Source organism: Arabidopsis thaliana, chromosome 3 (genome assembly GCF_000001735.4).
Source record: "Arabidopsis thaliana chromosome 3, partial sequence".
NCBI classification, from domain to species: Eukaryota; Viridiplantae; Streptophyta; class Magnoliopsida; order Brassicales; family Brassicaceae; genus Arabidopsis; species Arabidopsis thaliana.
The window spans coordinates 11,243,706-11,262,603 of NC_003074.8; the positions used below are offsets into that span (position 1 = coordinate 11,243,706).

At 36.3% G+C, this 18,898-nt stretch overlaps 6 protein-coding genes across 8 annotated transcripts; 3 read left to right on the forward strand and 3 right to left on the reverse strand.

Annotated features, from left to right (window-relative positions):
* Positions 1–3,044: 3,044 nt before the first annotated feature.
* On the forward strand, positions 3,045–4,168 carry AT3G29300 (uncharacterized protein; the record flags this gene model as incomplete). 2 transcript variants are annotated; one of them, NM_001339021.1, is made up of 1 exon in its annotated part: positions 3,045–4,168. In NM_001339021.1, one exon carries the CDS (start codon positions 3,282–3,284, stop codon positions 3,945–3,947), a length of 666 nt encoding a protein of 221 aa, NP_001327785.1. In that variant the 3' UTR covers positions 3,948–4,168. The 2 variants fall into 2 exon arrangements, with proteins under 2 accessions (NP_001327785.1, NP_189576.1); NM_113855.2 differs by having other exon boundaries at positions 3,306–4,140.
* A 798-nt stretch (positions 4,169–4,966) lies between these two features.
* AT3G29305 (uncharacterized protein) lies at positions 4,967–5,786 on the reverse strand (the record flags this gene model as incomplete). The annotated part of the gene is made up of 5 exons (NM_148763.1): positions 4,967–5,067; positions 5,157–5,216; positions 5,305–5,357; positions 5,436–5,567; positions 5,752–5,786. 5 exons carry the CDS (start codon positions 5,784–5,786, stop codon positions 4,967–4,969), a joined length of 381 nt encoding a protein of 126 aa, NP_683605.1.
* A 66-nt stretch (positions 5,787–5,852) lies between these two features.
* AT3G29310 (calmodulin-binding protein-like protein) lies at positions 5,853–8,116 on the forward strand. Its single transcript, NM_113856.4, has 2 exons — positions 5,853–6,603; positions 6,689–8,116. Exons 1-2 carry the CDS (start codon positions 6,007–6,009, stop codon positions 7,745–7,747), a joined length of 1,656 nt encoding a protein of 551 aa, NP_189577.2. The 5' UTR covers positions 5,853–6,006; the 3' UTR covers positions 7,748–8,116.
* A 985-nt stretch (positions 8,117–9,101) lies between these two features.
* PHS1 (Glycosyl transferase, family 35) lies at positions 9,102–14,109 on the forward strand. Its single transcript, NM_113857.3, has 15 exons — positions 9,102–9,403; positions 9,528–9,769; positions 9,839–9,940; positions 10,101–10,277; positions 10,399–10,674; positions 10,929–11,200; positions 11,350–11,467; positions 11,546–11,908; positions 12,001–12,153; positions 12,241–12,369; positions 12,505–12,741; positions 12,873–12,949; positions 13,185–13,371; positions 13,461–13,661; positions 13,766–14,109. Exons 1-15 carry the CDS (start codon positions 9,166–9,168, stop codon positions 13,880–13,882), a joined length of 2,889 nt encoding a protein of 962 aa, NP_189578.1. The 5' UTR covers positions 9,102–9,165; the 3' UTR covers positions 13,883–14,109.
* AT3G29330 (zinc finger RNA-binding-like protein) lies at positions 13,979–15,369 on the reverse strand. 2 transcript variants are annotated; one of them, NM_113858.2, is made up of 3 exons: positions 15,052–15,350; positions 14,349–14,444; positions 13,979–14,247 (listed from the first exon to the last, which is right to left on the reverse strand). In NM_113858.2, the coding sequence occupies exons 1-3, from the start codon at positions 15,346–15,348 to the stop codon at positions 14,239–14,241; spliced, it is 402 nt and encodes a 133-aa protein (NP_189579.2). In that variant the 5' UTR covers positions 15,349–15,350; the 3' UTR covers positions 13,979–14,238. The 2 variants fall into 2 exon arrangements, with proteins under 2 accessions (NP_189579.2, NP_001190000.1); NM_001203071.2 differs by having other exon boundaries at positions 13,979–14,444; positions 15,052–15,369.
* Positions 15,370–15,858: 489 nt separating this feature from the next.
* AT3G29340 (zinc finger (C2H2 type) family protein) lies at positions 15,859–18,735 on the reverse strand (the record flags this gene model as incomplete). The annotated part of the gene is made up of 3 exons (NM_113859.2): positions 15,859–16,895; positions 17,679–18,401; positions 18,520–18,735. 3 exons carry the CDS (start codon positions 18,733–18,735, stop codon positions 15,882–15,884), a joined length of 1,953 nt encoding a protein of 650 aa, NP_189580.1. The 3' UTR covers positions 15,859–15,881.
* Positions 18,736–18,898: the final 163 nt, after the last annotated feature.

Genomic DNA, 18,898 nt, shown 5'->3' on the forward strand with positions numbered 1-18,898 from the left:
TTGTGTTAGTGAATTATATAATAGTATATATCTCATAAACTTATCACTTATCATAATATTTGAAAATAAGATCATGTGTGGAAGATAATGTAAAAAATTGGCAAAAAGTTTTATTTAAGATTTTTTATTTTTTTTGGGGTTAGTGAATTATATAATAGCATAGATATCATAATAGTAACATTTCATTGGAAATTTTTCTTTTGTCCTTAGAATTACTTTGGTACACACGTTTATTTTATGTTTTATTAGTTATAAAACTTGAATAGAAATTTAAGTTATTTAAAGATTTAACAATTTTTGCATCATTTATTAGTATTTTATTTATCATAAATAGTTTGGTTTTGCTGCATAACAAAATAATTTTAACAGTTTCAGAAGTCTAATAGTTATAAACTTATAATAGAAATATATATTTGTGAAAATTAGATTTTAAATGTGTAAAATTTCTATGCAAAATTATAGTTTATCATGACCCGGACGTACGTGCGGAGTTTCATATTTTCAAAAAAATATTGTAATAAAGTTTTATTAAATATAGATTATTTTGTTATTTTGTGATATATATAGTAGTGTATAAATTATAATGTACATTGAAAAGTATAAAATATTATTTATGACACAATATCTAATGTTGTGAACCGTACAATATCTATAGTCTAATAATAAAAAATATACAACACAGTTAAATTGGTGCTCGCAAAGAAGAAAAACATCTTCGAAAAATGATCGCTTGAATGGTTTTCACAATTTCTGAAATTTGAGTGAATATCATGGAAGCGTCTTCAACTATTTTTTATGAAAACAAAAAAGGTAATAAGAGTGAGTTAAAAATCTATACATGCACTATCAAATAATTAAGAATCTATACATGAAGATCATTTATTTAGGTAATTTTTTTCAACAAAAAACTATATGACAAATATACCCCTACAAAGAGATATGATAAAAATCAGGATAGTTAGCACATAATGCATTATCGAGATAATATCGTTAGCGAAATATGGATGGGGTTTGATGTATGGATGAAATGACATGGAGTACAAACCAACTTAATATGTTAATAATATATTTGACGATATAAACAAATTTCCAGTTATTGAACCAATGTTTAGATTTCAAAGACATATATATGCGAAGACGATAACATTATTATTAAAAGGTAACAAAATATTTAGCATGAAGAGCAAAAAAAAATTGACTTGCGACTGAATAATCATGTAGAAAAAATACATGCATCAGAATAGTTAGCAGATAACGTATTATCAGGATAATATTGTTAGCAAAATATGGATGGGGTTTTGATATATGGATGAAAAAACTTAATATACAAACCTACTTAACATGTTAATAATAGAGTTGACGATATAAACAAATTACCACTTATTGAACCAACGATTTGATTTCAAAGATCGTATAATTATGGAAAGATGATAACATTATTATTAAAAGGTAACAAAATATTTAACGTCAAGAGCAAATATGATATAGGGGTATAAATATATTTTCATGATGGAGAGAGAAGGTTCAATAGTTTTTTTTCTGACACTTAATTTTGTAATCTTCCATGTATACAGATTGATAATACCTAGGTAATATTTCATGGGAAAAGAATAACGTGTAAAATGATCACATCAGAAACCAAAAAGAAAAAAAAAATTATTTCAAGAAATCTGCAAAAGTGTAATAGGATAAGACCGTTATGTGATTTTATGTATAACATGAACATAATCTGCAAAAGAGTGATATCTCAATGAAAAGGTTTCCAATAGATTCTAAAAAAAGTAGAAACTAACAAATTATATGAAAATGGAAAAGACATGAAGAAGAGTACAAAAGTAAATATAGAGATATGGTTCATCTTTTAGTTTGCGAAAGAAGTAGAGAAAAATAGTTTTATAGTTAAGTATATTAGAGTGATAAGGTTTTGTTTAGATTTTTCTAAAAGTTATACTCATAAAAGTTTGCTCATCTAAAACCATAAAGACTATGAAATCAAGTTTATTAATTAATTATAATTTTTCTTTTCTATTAAAAACGTTAATAAGCAATTTACGATTTTCAAAATAAGGATAAAAAAACATCAATGATATATCTTTAAAAGAAAGTAAGATACAAAAAACTGATATTGCAAAAAAGAAAAAACTATTTGAGTTATCTTAAATAATTTTAAATTCTTTGACATATATTACAATAGTGTTGATTTTACTATATATATATATGTGCATTTGTTAGGTTTGATATATTAAGGATTCTTTAATTATATAAAGCAATGAATTGGTTTTTTTCAATTTCATCTAGCAATCTATTATTTTAAACATGAAGATCATGACTATTGAGTACTATTTTTATTTGATCTAATTATCTTTTACAATAATGAATAATATATATATATATATATATATATATATATATATATATATTCGTTAGAATATTATTGGTTTATTAGGTATTGTCGTATTGATAAGAAAAAAATATTAGAATATCTTATAAATTAATTTATTTTTAATATGTTAACTCTAAAATTAGGAAATTTTTATTAATTCACAGATTTATTATGTGGACATTAAGAGATTGAAAGGTACCTTTTTAAATGTTTTAAAAATTATTAGTGTAGTTTAAGGAAATATATTAAAATCTAAAATATATGATGATATTAAATTGATTTTTTCGTTTCCGGAAATATCTAAAAATATATTACCAAAATTGAATAAGTTTCTATATATACAATTTCGAAATTAATAGCTTAATTTTTATGAAAACTAAATTCATTTAATTAGTAATAGTTAATTTACTAAATTACCCATGTAAAAATTCATTTAGTTAGTCTTAAATTACCTTTACAATGTTGTAGTTCACAAAATGCTTCCCAATTAATAGTATAGATGTAAGACAAAAACGCTATCTATGTTTTGTTCTTGAAACAAATGATTACTTTCTTCACAAGGTAACCAAGTTTAATGTAACCTTCTTGCTCAATGCAACACAAGATGCTAGTATCATTTACATGCTTTGAGATTCCTTCACTCACTTAACCTTCTCTGAAATTACAATAATACCCTCCTCATCAATTGTGCAAATTCTCTTTTTCAAAGCTCGTAAAACAGAGAACCTCGTGTTCCTCGTATCCAATCCTTCTCTCTCTGCAACAGGTCCACATACTCTGAAAAAGCACCAATTTTCCCGCCAATAAACAAAACCTGCTTCTTTAGTTCTTACACCTAAACCACTCTTCTCCTTCTCCTCTATGTTCTGCTCACACATCCCCACACAAAGAGTTAAAGATGAATAGCTCCTCAAAGGTGATAATGGCAGCAACATTGGTAATGGTAGTGAGCTTAGTCATGGTCTTAAGCTTAGTCTTAGTCCTACTAGCTGAACTCTACTGCTCTCTCTTACTCCGCCGCCGCCGCCACAACTCCCTCAACCTCCCCATCACCACCACCGTCTCCACCGCCGCAAGAACCACCACAACTCTAAACCAAGCCATCTCCACAACAAGCAACGACAACACTTCACCATCTAACATCAATTCTTCTTCTCCTAATCCTCTCTACACAGGCGTTATTCAAACTCCAACCAAAACCCATTATAACCATGAACCATATTTACAAGCTTCTCTTGATCTGATTCAAGAAACCATTGTTAACGATTCTGTAGACAACTTCATCTACATATCAAACCCAATGTACTCGAACGACGCTACAAGTAAACCAACCACACCATTTGAAACCCCTGAGTCTTCACCGTCACGTCTTGAGACCGGTGAGTCATCATCCTCTTCTTCCGGCGAAGAAGATAACGATCATATAATCGAAGTTTCAACGCCAACATTAACTCCAATGAAGGATCTACCTGAAAAGGCATGCTCTGTTTCACTAAAAAATGTGGAAACTTCTGCTAGTGAATCAAACTCGTCTGGTTCGCCGTATACTTCACCGTCGTGGTAGGGTTTATTGTAATTTTTGGGGATTTTTTTGTCTTTAAAACATTTATGTTTTGTTTGGAGTGTTCTTGGAATGTGTTTGGTTTGTGGACAAATGGCTCGATGACCAAAGCCACGCTTGTTTTCACAGAGTTTCCTCTATCTGTCGTTTTCTATGTTCTGATTCTCTGTCCTTTATGGTATAAAAGCTGTTTTACACCTTAAGTTAGTATTATAATGATAACTCAAAAGTAGGATAAAGCTACAAACTTTAGCTAGTTGTGAAATTTTCTTTATGGTTTGTTCGAAGTTTAATTCTTTGTTGTTGACTCCTTAATTATGCACATTGCACATAACACTCATATTAATTAGTTAAAAAATATTGCAAGATCAACTTTCATCTATAAAAACTGCTAAAAAAACATCAATACTAGTATGTTTGAAATACATTTTGTACAGGATGGCTTAAAATATCATTCTAGATTTTTGGTAACCGACCCGTTACCAAATATACTTCACAATTTCTTTTTGGATCAGATCATAATATATCCAAAATTATGAAGTGGATATTTCATATTTAATAATATAAAAAGTTAGAAGTTTTGGTTTCGATTTGGTTTTGAATTATCATATGATACATAAAGTCAAGAAAAATGTGATTTTTTTGTATACAATAGACATATATTACTCAATTAATAAAAAAAAGTGTGTAATCAACGTCTCATATCGGCTAAACTGTTTAAAAATATATTCAAAATTATATTATATAAGATCAAAATGAATCCAAATTCGAATAAGCATGAAGCTTAACTTAACAAACATCTAAATAACAAACATTTAAATTTAAAAGTTTGTATACGAGTTAATTCGGTTTTTAATTAAACAATTTAATTTTACCATAAACCACATATGGCTCTACCGATGTATTGTCCCATGCCTAGCAACCATACACACTGGGTTTGAACCTTTCCCTGCCAGATCCGACCATCACTAAGAACCTGGAGCAAGAAGACCATCAATTCGGTTTGATGGAAGCTTAAACTTTCAGTGTTTCCGAGGAGTCATGAAGCTCAACCACATCTCCGAGAAACAATCTCCACGAGCACCATCTAAGTACCCGAGAGTACTATAGTTAACCACCGTGACTTGCAACGAAACCCACCAATCCCCTCACCATCTTTTTCGCCGCAACTACAACAACTATCTTGTTGGTTAAGCTACGAGAAAAACCGACATGGACTCACCTTCTGGCTTCTGGCGTCCTCAATCACATGCAGTCCAAACAAGGGTTCTCCTCACACCACCTGAACAAACAAGGCCACGACTGCATCAAATGAAGGGACAACCACACCTCCGCTATCGGAGATGATAAACTTGCTCACTTCTGCCTTCACTTAGCAAAGCCACAACTTGCATATTGAGCATAATCCCAACCCTACTTGTCACCCGAACCAGATTCCAAGCTACATGAATCGACCTTAAGGAAAAGGCCAGCACATCAGAGAAGATTTACCAGAAATCGACCACTGGAGCATCATCGAAGGGACGCGCCCGAATTCCAAACTCACCAAAGGCAACAAACCACCGGAGAACAACAAGCACCATAAAAAATTGCAAACCCAGCGGAAACAGCCACGGATCAATGCTGTGAAAAAGCAAAATGTTTGAATTGATTTTAGCCGTTTTCTCGTGGTTACGCTTTTCTTTGTTTGAAATTTTAAATTGCTTTACTTTCATGCTTTTAACCGGTTTTAATTTGACTAAACTCTTGTAATTATTTTTTTATTTTTTTGTTAGTTAATTAGTTTAATATTTCCAAAAATGAAAACCTCATTAAGCATTTTGCTTGGGTTGATTTAGCCATTTTTCATTTTTTTTGTAGCATAACACTCGTGCAGAACACATCCGGTTTGGTTCGACCAGTCAATAAGACGAAATGCGTGCCGTGTCGTAATAAACAATGAGCACTACGTGACGTTTCTTTGTCTTCTTCTTCTAAAAAGGTTTCTTATTCACGGGACCGATTTGGTCAAAGCCATTTTATACATTCGATCTAGTAGTCACGCGACTCCGCCGTCGATTACATGGCTTCTCACCACCACCACAACCATAACCACGTGTGCTCACGCCACCAAAACCACCACAATAACACCCCTCAATTCGCCACGTCACCAAACTGCTGCAACAAATCCAACCACCCTTCTCCGCCGCCAGCGGAGGATAATCTTCTCCATCTCGTCGCTACTTACCTCCAAAATCATCAACAAGAAACTCAATGCTCCTGCGAGACTTCTTGTCAAAACTTCAATGTTATTAGAAGTCAGAACCGTGTTTTGCGTCAGCATAAGAATGTTCCACGAGAATACGACCAAGTTGTTCTGTCTTGTCTTCTCCGCAAAATCGATGATCTTGAATCTTCACTCAACAAGTTTTCATCTTTCTATGACAAACGTCGAGATCGACACTCAACACTAAGAGATTCGGCGGCGCGTGTTATTCAAACCCATTTCCGCTCTTACCTTGTTCACAGATCCATATCCTTTAGACAACTCAAGGAGCTTGCAATGATAAAAGCTAGCTTCTTGTCTCTTAAATCTTCGGTTTCGGGGAAACTCATTTTCCCTTTCAAAGTTGTTTCTCGGAAAGCTACAGACTTGCTTCTTCAACTGGATTCAATTCAGGTATTAAACTCTTTGTGAATCCTTAGAATGTTCTGTTTATTTAGTTTCTCAGATCTTTGATTTAGTATCATTTTGTCTCTGTTAGGGTAGGATTGATCCAATGATAAGAAGTAGTAAGAGATCATTGAGCAGAGATTTGGTGAGGTTTGTGCAATATGTTGATGATTGTGTTGTTAAAAGGTATGGTTTTGTTGTTAAGTCTGGTAGTGGCATCAAACTTAATGGCAAAAAGCCTCAGGGTTTTGGTACTTCTAGTGAGGATGAAGATAACAATGCAGACATGAGTGATGATAGTGAAGAAGTTCCAGTGAGTTCTATTGATAAGAGAAAGGTTGCTAGTTCTAAGTCTAGAACCGGGGTTGTGATAGAAGGTGATGTAGTGAAGCCTCCGGTTATGAAATTTGTTGTATTGGACAAGAACAGGAATGTGTGTCAGGTATATGGAAATAGGCATGATCTAACTTCGAGTGCAGAGGATGATTCAGTTGATGGTGACGAGGAAACCCTTGTGATGTCCAGGGATAATGGAAGGAAGCAGAGTTTGAAAGCTAGGAACGGGGTTTCGGTGAAAGGAGGTGGAGGGAAGACAACTCGGGTGGTGAAAACTGTGAGTTTTGATGAGAATGGGAATGTATGTAAGGTTTATGGAGATACACATGACCTAACTTCTAGTGCAGAGGATGATGATTCAGTTGACGTTGGAGAGGAAACCCTCGTGATGTGTAGGGATGAGGGAAAGAGGCGTAGTTCGAAAACTGGGAGCAGGGTTTTGGTGAAAGGAAGTGGAGGAAAAACAAACCGTGTGGTGAAAACTGTGAGCTTTGACGAGAATGGGAACGTCTATAAGGCTTATGGAGATACGCCAGAGTCAAGTATTATAAGTGAGGAAGATGACTCGACAAGCGGATCAAATGAAGGAAATGGAGAAGAGAAAGGGAATGTGAATGAGGTTGAGGAAATCAAATACGTTCCCAAGGAAAACGAGAGCTTTGAAGAAGAAGAAGAAAAAGAAACTGATTCTGAAAATGAAGTTTCTTCTTCAGAGGGCAGTGAAGGGGACAAAAGAGTTACTAAAAAGGAGGTCCAGCATCAAAAAGGAAGCTTAATGTTCTCTCCTCCATTGCCACTAAAAATGGAGCCTTGACCAGTGAGTCATGAAAGAATCCAAGTCTTCTAAAGTTCTTTGCTTATGACTAGACTAGTTTAATTCCAAAACCTGCATTTTGGCATGTTCTGTGAACCCAATAAGATAACCTTTTTTTAGTTGTAGAACTTGTAACATAACTGCATTGTGAGTGTTTTCTTGGTTTGATCATTCTGTTTCTGTTTATCTCTACTCTCTAGGCCATTTTCGAGTCAAGTCTTCGTCATAGATAAATGCTATTCTTTGAGTGATGGTTGCTCTGTTTCTGTAGAAACCAGTTTGACTAGGTAGATCAATTGGAGTGTAATCTTGTTTTTGTTCTTGTACCTTTCCTTAAAACTCAATAAAAAGGTTATGTTTTTTTTTGCATTACTCTTTAGTGTAATCACGAAGTTACATCAATCGAATCTTTTTACTTATGTTAGGAGTAGCAATGTCAATGGGATCTGTACAGATCATTATATGGTCACATTGTTAAATGTTAAGTAACATAAAGGATTGTTCTTGGATTTTGACGGCAATGTGTTTATGTTATTATGCAAATGTTTTTTTTAACTAATATAGTAATAAAACCCGATCCGAACCCGAATGGATCTTAAAGTTCAAAATCCGAAAATCTGACCCCGAATCCGATCCAAACTTAAACTCGAACATATCAAGTAATTTATTAGAAATAATTATATTTACGACAAGTTAAGTGTCAAAAATATTTGGATTTTAAATTATTTTGTATATTTTTGGGTACTTTACCTACTTTTAGATAGATTTGGATAGAAAATATTCAAGTTTTCAAAAAAAAAATTTGTGTATTTTCAACTAATTTGAATATATTTTGATACAAAATCTTGAGTTTTGAATATTCCGGGTAAATCCGAATCCGAACCCGAAAAACCCGATCGAACCCAAACCGAACTCAAAGTCTTAAAATATCCGAACGGATCTTAGATTTCCAAATCCGAAATATCCGAACTCGAAAAACCCAATACGAATCTGACCCGAATACCCGAATGCCCAGGCCTGTGATACACAGTCAAAATAGTATATCTTCATCTCACCGCATTGAACCGAAACAAGTACTATTCTAAATTTTCACCAGTGAGCACTAAACTCTTGAGTATTATTATAACGAGTCACTAAATTAACGATGAAGAAACCTTACACGTGTACGGTGCTCATAACTTCTATTGTCACTTTCTCTCAGAAATATCTTCTTCCTCTTAAACCCAGTGAGAAATGTCACGGATAGTACACTCCCAACATCCAATAACACCATGACACGTGGATATCAACGTCACGTGGCATAATCAATCACAGATCACTTACAACTGATCACTCACTGATAAGATTTGCTTCGTGAAACTGAAAAAAAGCTTGAACACTCCATTGTTCTCTACTCTACCACTATCTCACAGAGATTCATGGATACGATGCGAATCTCCGGTGTATCAACCGGAGCTGAGGTTTTAATACAATGCAATTCCTTATCAAGCCTCGTTTCTCGTCGTTGCGACGACGGAAAATGGCGAACGAGAATGTTTCCGGCGAGAAACAGAGACTTGCGTCCATCGCCGACGAGAAGATCCTTTTTGTCGGTGAAATCTATCTCTAGCGAACCGAAAGCCAAAGTAACCGACGCAGTTCTCGATTCCGAACAAGGTCTCATTCTAATACTTGCTTTCTAATAAGAATTAGGGTACGGAATTTGAATTTTATAGTGAATGTTGTGAAGTAACTGATTCGTATTCCTTGGGATTTTGTTTTTGTGTTGATTGATTTTCAGAAGTGTTTATTAGCTCGATGAATCCGTTTGCGCCAGATGCTGCTTCGGTAGCTTCGAGTATCAAGTACCACGCGGAGTTTACGCCATTGTTTTCACCGGAGAAGTTTGAGTTGCCAAAGGCGTTCTTTGCGACTGCGCAAAGTGTTAGAGATGCTTTGATCATGAATTGGAATGCAACTTATGAGTATTACAACAGAGTGAATGTGAAACAAGCGTATTATTTGTCAATGGAGTTTTTGCAGGTTTTGGTTTTTACTCATTTCTTTGAGTGATTTTGTTCTTGGTTGTTATCTAACTATTTTACATTGTAGGGTAGAGCCTTATCGAATGCCGTGGGTAACCTTGGGCTTAATAGCGCTTATGGTGATGCTTTGAAGAGGCTTGGTTTTGATTTGGAAAGCGTGGCTAGTCAGGTGAGTTGTTAACCATGTTGATTATTATGCATTAACCGATGTTTATTACTAACAGACGTCTTAGAGATGATCGTCTTTGCGAGTCTATTGTTTGGTTTTACAGAGCTGTTATCTTCTTTATATGTACTGAGATGCTAGATACTTCACTTCCATTTTGTAGGAGCCAGATCCTGCACTTGGGAATGGTGGACTCGGGAGACTTGCCTCGTGTTTTTTGGATTCCATGGCAACTTTGAATTATCCGGCTTGGGGTTATGGACTTAGATACAAGTATGGCTTGTTCAAACAGAGAATTACAAAAGATGGACAGGAGGAAGCTGCAGAAGATTGGCTTGAGGTCTTATTCTCTTATTCTTTTCTCATACAGCGTTTGCTATTGAACAGTATTTCCTAATTTGTACTCTCTTGTAGCAATGCTGAGCAGTGGACATGTTTATTGGCTTACCTGTTTCTTTCAGCTAAGCAATCCTTGGGAAATAGTCAGAAATGATGTCTCATATCCTATTAAGTTCTATGGGAAAGTGGTTTTTGGATCAGATGGTAAGAAACGGTGGATTGGTGGAGAAGACATTGTTGCTGTTGCTTATGATGTTCCTATACCTGGTTATAAAACTAAGACAACTATCAATCTGCGGCTCTGGTCAACAAAAGCTCCTTCCGAAGATTTTGATTTATCTTCATATAACTCTGGGAAGCATACTGAGGCAGCAGAAGCTCTATTCAACGCTGAAAAGGTTTGTATCTTCATTAAGTTTCATTTAAAGTTGCTTTCACAATTTTGTTTTTTCGACCATGATCTATTTACAAGATCCTTCTAGTAATTGGAATAGTGCATATATCTTTAAAATTGAGTGAGAACCAGCAGAAATGAATATGTTATCACAGAGAGATTAGTCTTGCGTCACTTGTGCTTGTTTATATAACGAGCTTTTGATGTGTATATACTGAAAAGTGGTTGTTTTCTTCCCTTCCCTCCTGATGGAATTAGATTTGCTTCGTGCTTTACCCCGGAGATGAGTCAACTGAAGGAAAGGCTCTTCGTCTGAAGCAACAATACACTCTGTGCTCAGCCTCGCTACAAGATATCGTAGCACGTTTTGAGACAAGGTCTGGAGGAAACGTCAACTGGGAAGAATTTCCAGAGAAGGTTGCAGTGCAGATGAATGACACTCACCCTACCCTATGCATTCCTGAGCTAATGAGGATTCTAATGGATTTAAAAGGACTAAGCTGGGAAGACGCTTGGAAAATCACACAAAGGTACTAAAAATGACTGAACTAATTGTCGGGCATGCTACATATGTGTCTATTTGTTCCTATATTTAGTCTCTGGTGCTTGTCCCAAATAAAAGATAGTTTACAAGAATGAAACCTGCAACGTGTTTCTCAAAAGTTAATAATTTTTTTAGGACTGTGGCATACACAAACCATACAGTCTTGCCTGAGGCACTGGAGAAGTGGAGTTTAGAACTCATGGAGAAATTGCTTCCTCGTCATGTGGAGATTATCGAAAAGATTGATGAGGAGGTCATCCCTGAACAACATATCAAATGTCTCTTCTATTTTTTTCATATCGGGTCTAATTTGTACTTTCATGTATTGCAGCTAGTTCGCACAATTGTTTCAGAGTATGGCACCGCGGATCCTGACTTACTTGAAGAAAAACTGAAGGCAATGAGGATCTTGGAAAATGTCGAGTTGCCTTCTGCCTTTGCAGATGTGATCGTGAAGCCGGTGAACAAACCAGTTACTGCAAAAGATGCTCAAAATGGCGTGAAAACGGAACAAGAAGAGGAAAAAACTGCTGGAGAGGAAGAGGAAGACGAAGTTATCCCAGAACCAACAGTAGAACCCCCCAAGATGGTCCGTATGGCCAACCTTGCTGTTGTGGGTGGTCATGCTGTAAATGGCGTTGCAGAGATACACAGTGAAATAGTGAAGCAGGACGTGTTTAATGATTTCGTACAGGTAAACATTCTAACTAGTGAAGCATGATGCTATAAAATGCTCTACAGGGAAGAACACAACTCTCATCGTTCAATATTCTATATTTTTTGCAGTTGTGGCCAGAAAAATTTCAGAACAAAACAAATGGAGTAACACCAAGGCGATGGATTCGTTTTTGCAACCCATATTTAAGTGATATTATAACTAACTGGATAGGCACAGAAGACTGGGTCTTAAATACCGAAAAGGTTGCGGAACTAAGAAAGGTATGTACTTTATCAGATTCAATGTTGTTTCACATGCTGTTATCTTTATTGGGCGACATTGGTTATCATTGTTTGGTCTTTCTCCAGTTTGCAGATAATGAAGATCTCCAATCTGAGTGGAGGGCAGCAAAGAAGAAGAACAAGTTGAAGGTTGTATCACTTATCAAGGAAAGAACTGGATATACTGTCAGCCCCGATGCAATGTTCGACATTCAGGTCAGTTCCAATGGATCTTGGTTACTTTTAGATTGATGAGTTGTTTGCTTGGGTTTTTCGGTTTGAGAAGTCCTTTACGCAACTCTGAGTAGCTTATGTAGATTCTTTTCTTTTTGCATTGAAAACTTTTTGCAGATCAAGCGTATACATGAGTACAAGCGACAACTGCTAAATATCTTGGGAATTGTTTACCGCTACAAAAAGATGAAGGAAATGAGTGCTAGTGAGAGAGAGAAAGCATTTGTTCCAAGAGTTTGCATATTTGGGGGAAAAGCATTTGCCACATATGTGCAAGCTAAGAGAATTGTTAAATTTATCACAGATGTTGCGTCTACAATTAACCATGATCCAGAAATAGGTGACCTCCTTAAGGTATATATCTACTTACGTTCTTGTATTAGTCGTATTCTCAAGCGTATAACGGAAAATCTGCAATAATTATCTGGTTTTTGCATCTGTGGAGATTGGCACTTACTAATTAGAAGTGTTAACTAAACATGTAGGTTATCTTTGTTCCTGATTACAATGTCAGTGTTGCTGAATTGCTCATTCCAGCAAGTGAGCTTTCTCAGCACATCAGGTAAAAACTTCTTTGGCTTAGTCACATTATAGTTTTTGGTCACAACTCCATGAAGTTAAAATATTGAAATTGAGATAACCGGTAAACCATGAACTGGACTAGTTTCTCTTTTTTTCATAAGAACTTTAGAAACAAATCCTGACACAAGGAACAATATGTTTCGGTTACATTTATGAAAGGTTATAATCAATGGCACTCATACTTTTTGCTGGAGACTAAGAGTTTCTCTCTGCAGTACTGCTGGGATGGAAGCTAGTGGGACAAGCAACATGAAATTTTCGATGAACGGTTGCGTTTTGATTGGAACCTTGGATGGGGCGAATGTCGAGATTAGAGAAGAAGTTGGAGAAGAAAATTTCTTCCTCTTTGGTGCCAAAGCTGATCAGATTGTGAACCTCAGGAAGGAGAGAGCAGAGGGAAAGGTATATACTATTTGAAGAGTTAACCTTACCATGCTTCTGTTTTAGCATCAACAAGAATTTGATTTTTGACCTGGCTCTTGGCATTCCAGTTTGTTCCCGATCCTACTTTTGAAGAAGTCAAGAAGTTCGTTGGAAGCGGCGTCTTTGGCTCAAATAGCTATGATGAACTAATCGGCTCTTTGGAAGGAAACGAAGGCTTTGGACGAGCGGATTACTTCCTAGTTGGCAAAGACTTTCCTAGTTACATCGAATGCCAAGAAAAAGTCGACGAGGCATACCGAGACCAGAAAGTAAGTACTAATGCATTTTCTTTGAACATCAAGCTAATAATGTTGACTAAAATATGAAACTTACTCAAATATCAAACCTTGAAATTGCTGTTAAATGATTACAGAGATGGACGAGAATGTCAATAATGAACACAGCAGGTTCATTCAAGTTTAGCAGTGACCGGACGATCCACGAATACGCCAAAGACATATGGAATATTAAGCAAGTGGAACTTCCATGAGCCTTGAGACAAGTCTACCTTAAGAACTCTTTTGTACGTCCCATGTTTCTAATGTAATCAAGGTAATAAGGAAATCATGTAATGATGCAATACAATGAACGTAAGAAATAAGATTCACGAGTCAATGTAATTTACAAGGGCCTTCGCTGCCTTAGCGGCGTGCTTCTGACCGGCTAAATGATCGTTGTAAACAATGTCGCTATTACAAACTACGTTGCATATTCTACACAATCTAATTGACTCATTTGACACCCCGCATTCCACGACTCTCCGTCTCTTTGATTCTAGATCTTCTGTTGTTGAATCCGCACCTCTCTTCCTAGCCTTGCTTGTACACGGATTTTCTTGTGGTCCTATTAAAGGGGCTGTAACGGTTGGTCCAGACAAAGAGGAACCCTTGTTAGACGACAGTAAACAGACCATTACAGTCAACCTTACAAACTTCACAGTGAGCAGAGCGAACAACCTTTCCCTTCTTCGTTCCAGGAAGTTGAGCTTGAACTATGTGGCCGGTCCAAGAGAAATCAGGCGGGTATATGCTATGAGACTGCTCTATAAGATCCTGATTCATCCTCAATTACAAAAGTTCAAGAAAATATCAAATTGAGCACACCAGGAAGGTAGTAAATATTGCATAAGAAAACAAAATTTCGAAAATATTTCTTCAGATCTTATGTAGTTTTGTAACCTAGTCTACATGATGCCTTTCTAGAACAAATTTGAAGTATAAACTGATCCTTTGCACACCGAGAGAAGCAAACAGATCAATCTCAAGAGAGCAAAACAGAGCAATCACAAAGCAAACATTGTATGACATACATAAAAGACAGACTCTTAGACTTTATACACAGATCATAATGAATTGGTAAGATATACATAAAATAATCATTGATTTCACAGATCGAAGGATCTAAACATTGAGATTTGTGCAAACAAAAATTACTAGAGACTAAAACTTGATGACTAAGCAAAACAGAGCAATCTCACAAAGCAACTGAAATTCACTAATGCATCAAGAACTTGTTGCAAAGGACCTGACTTTACACACAGATCCTAACGAATCACTGAGAAATCTATAAAAGACATCATCTTGACCACATTCCCACAACTTAACGGAGAAAAATTCATAGCTTCCTCATCAAAGCATTCATATTTCTGAAACAACTTACAGGCCAAGCCGAGTTCTGCTGAGCATTCATATCTAAAGTATAATACGGCGTCGTATCCACAGTCACATATGATGTCGTCGCAATCACAGCCGCCGTAGAATCAACAACTCCAGGCGGTGGTGGAATTGCAATAGCTGAGGATTCATAAGTTTGGAGATCGGAGATGGAACTAGGGTTTGGATTTGCGTAGTAACCATAATAGGAAGCGTAATACGCATCAACCGCCGTCGACTGATTCATTTCCGGTGGCTGTATCGCCGGTGCCGGCGGTTGTTGCCACTGACTGTTGTAATCCATGGAAAACAAAATCAAAGTTTTGATCTTTTCTTAGTTCTTGCAGTTCTATTGAAAACCGGACAAAAGACCAGACCGGTCGGACCGGTTTGATCGAAAAAATCTGTCCTTTTGGATTAAGTGGACCAATAAATAATCAATTTCACTTTGGATTGGACAAAATACCAGACCGGTCGGACCGGTTTAATCGAAAAAATTGTCCTTTTGGATTAAGTGGACCAATAAATAATCAATTTCACTTTGGATTGGTTCTGTATCTCAGACATGAAGGTGGAATTGAGACTGAGCTCAATGATAGTTTCAGACTAATAACAAAACCTGGTTTTTTTCCTTCTGTTTCATGTCTGTAACACTAGCAATAAAGTAGAAACAATAGAGAGGAAAATGTCACAACTATACACATTCCTTATTATTCAACTAATCTGAAGATTCTATATAGATGAACACATATCTATCCTTTCTCTGTAGTATATTTGGTATAATGTGAAACCTCAAAACCTTTGGTTAGACTTGGAAACATCAAAGCACTGACATTTTTATATCCCCTGAGACTTGTAGCTTGATGGTTGTGCAACAATCTTGCTAGCTTCTGAGTCAGTCACAGAGAGTGAATTACCATCTTCAGTACCCGCTAATTGGCCTTTAATCGATCTGTGAAGTGTTTGGTGACCACCTAATGCTTGTGAACACACAAAACTCTTGCCACATATTATGCTTCTATAGCTACTAGAATTGTCGAAACACGAGTGAGCAAGCGGTTCGCTGAAGTTTAGTTTTGGCTCAGCACGATATAAGATCTTTTCATCCACAGAGACTTCAAAGCTTGGTGGTTGTGAAACAATCTTCTTAGCTTCTGGAGGAGAAGGTAATGCACTGAACCTGATTTTACTGCAAGTATCAAACTTGTCGAAACCCGAGTGAGCAAGCTGTTCGTGGAACTCTAGTTTCGGCTCAACACATTGTAAGATCTTCTCCTCCTGAGCATGTTCAAAGCTTGATGGTTTTGAAACAATCTTCTTAGCTTCTGATGAGTCTAACAGTGAACTATCATCTTCAATGTACTCAGGTTTAGGCACTAGTTTCCATCTGTGAAGTCTCTGGTGACTACCAAGAGCTTGAGAACACACAAAACTCTTCTCACATATACTGCATTTATAACTGGAGCGAGATTTTTTCTGTAGTTTCCTTCTCAAAGGACAAGGTTTAAGCTCTAAATCCATGAAACCATCACCTAGAGGCAAATTACTGATAGAAGCAAAGTCATAAACTCCTTGACACAACATAACCAAGTTCAATGCAGCTTCAATCACCTCATGTTTCTCAATCTCAGCCATAAAAGAAGATCCTTTGAATCGATCAAAAGCTGAAACAGAGCAAACCCTAGACTTCTTCTTAAGACCCCAAATCCTTTCCAAACCATTCTCATCTTCGATTCTATTGTGATTACCAGAATGCATCCTCTGGTGACCATACACACCTTTTAAAGTTCCAAACTTTCTCCCGCATGTTTTGCAACCATGAAGTCTCTGAGACATTTCGCCGACAAAAACCTGAAAATTGAAACAAAGCTCATAGCTTTTCCGTTTGATTTTCTCGAGAAAACAGAGAAGAAGACAAAGATCGCGAAGAAACACACAAAATCAGACATTTCTAAGAAGAGAGTGATCATGTTTCGCTAGAAACTTGAAAAAGTCTAAAGCTTTTTCCAGTTTATTTTCTCGGGAAAATGTGGAAGAAAACGAAAGAATAATCGCAAAGCAGAGAGCTTGATTAGCTTACCAGAACAAAATCTTCACTTGATTTTATGACTCAGGAAGAGAAAGAACACGTTTTGACCTAATCCGAAGAGCTGAAGACCTTAAAGAACACTTTTTTTTTACTTATCGCAGAGTTTGTAGTATCGCTTTCGATCTAAGCTATTGACAGACAACAATGGAGAAATTTACTTGTTGTGGAAGCTAATGAGTCTATTATGCAAAAGAAAGAAGACAGAGGATAGTTATATCCTACACTCACGCGTATCATAAACTTGGTGCTCCCTAATCGCTAAACCAATTAATTGGTTTAAGTAATCAATTTTGAACTTTGGATTGGTTCTGTATCTGAAAACATGAGTTAACCAAAGAAACTGTATTTGAACCAAGCAAGAGGAAAATGTTAAGTATACATCTGCAACTTCTGTACTTAGAAGAGAAAAAGATTCAACTAGTAGACTAGCGAGAAAACAGTTCACTGAAGTCTTGTTTTGACTCAACACAATGGAAGGTCTTCTCATGATAGATTTCAATGCTTGATGGTAGTGAAGCAAACTTGCTAGCTTCTGAGTCAATCACGCCAAACAGTGAAGTACTATCTTCAGTTTTCTCATTTTTACGCGCTACTTTTTTCACTTTGATCGATTTGCTGCAACTAATAGACTTGTCGAAACCCGAGTGAGCAAGCAGTTCACCGAAGTCTTGTTTTAACTCAACACAATGTAAGATCTTCTCCTCCTGAGAGACTTCAAAGCTTGATGGTTTTTTAACAATCTTCTTAGCTTTTAATGAGTCAGAGAATGGATTATAGTCTTCAGTGTACTTCCTTTTACACGCTAATTTCCCGCTAATCTCTCTGTGAACTCTTTTGTGATTACCTAAACCTTGAGAACACACAAAACTCTTGCCACATATTTTGCAATGACAGCTTGATTTCCACTGAGTTTTTGTCTGCAATTTACTTCTCAGAGTAGATGGTAATGCACCCGAATGAGAAAGCGGTTCACTGAAGTCTTGTTTTAACTCCACACAATGTAAGAACTTCTCCTCCTGAGAGACTTTAAAGCTTGATGGTTGTGAAACAATCTTCTTAGCTTCTGATGAGTCTAACAGTGAATTCTCATCTTGAGTACTCGCTAATTCCCTCTTAGTCGATCTGTGAAGTTTCGTGTGGCCACCTAGACCTCGATAACACCCAAAAATCTTGCCACATACTTTGCATTCATAGCAGGAGCTACTACTCTCAGGTCTTTTCTGCAACTTACTCTTCCGAGGATATACTTCACTGAACTCTTGTTTCGACTCAAACACAATCTAACATCTTCTCCTCTTGGGAGACTTCAAATTTTGATGGTTTTGAAATAGCATCTAAGGACTCAAACAATGAATTATCAAATTTAGTATACTCCCTTTTACGCACTAGTTTCTCTTTAATCGGTCTGTGAATTCTTTGGTGACCACCTAGAGCTTGATAACACTCAAAACTCTTGCCACATATTTTGCATTTGTGACTTGATTTACTCTGCAGATTACTTCTCAGAGCAATAACACCACTGCAAGTAGTAGACTTTTCGAAACCCGATTGAGAAACCATTTCCCTCAAGTCTAGTAACAACTCAACACCATCTAAATCCATGGAATCATCATCATGAGGAGACAATTCAAAGCCATACTTTTTCTGAAAACAAAACCAAGCTCATTGCAGCTTCTTCTTCCATCTCATGCTCCACAATAGTCTCAGTCATAAAAGAAGTTTCTTTTAGTGACACTGAAACCGAACAAAGACCCCCAAATCCTTA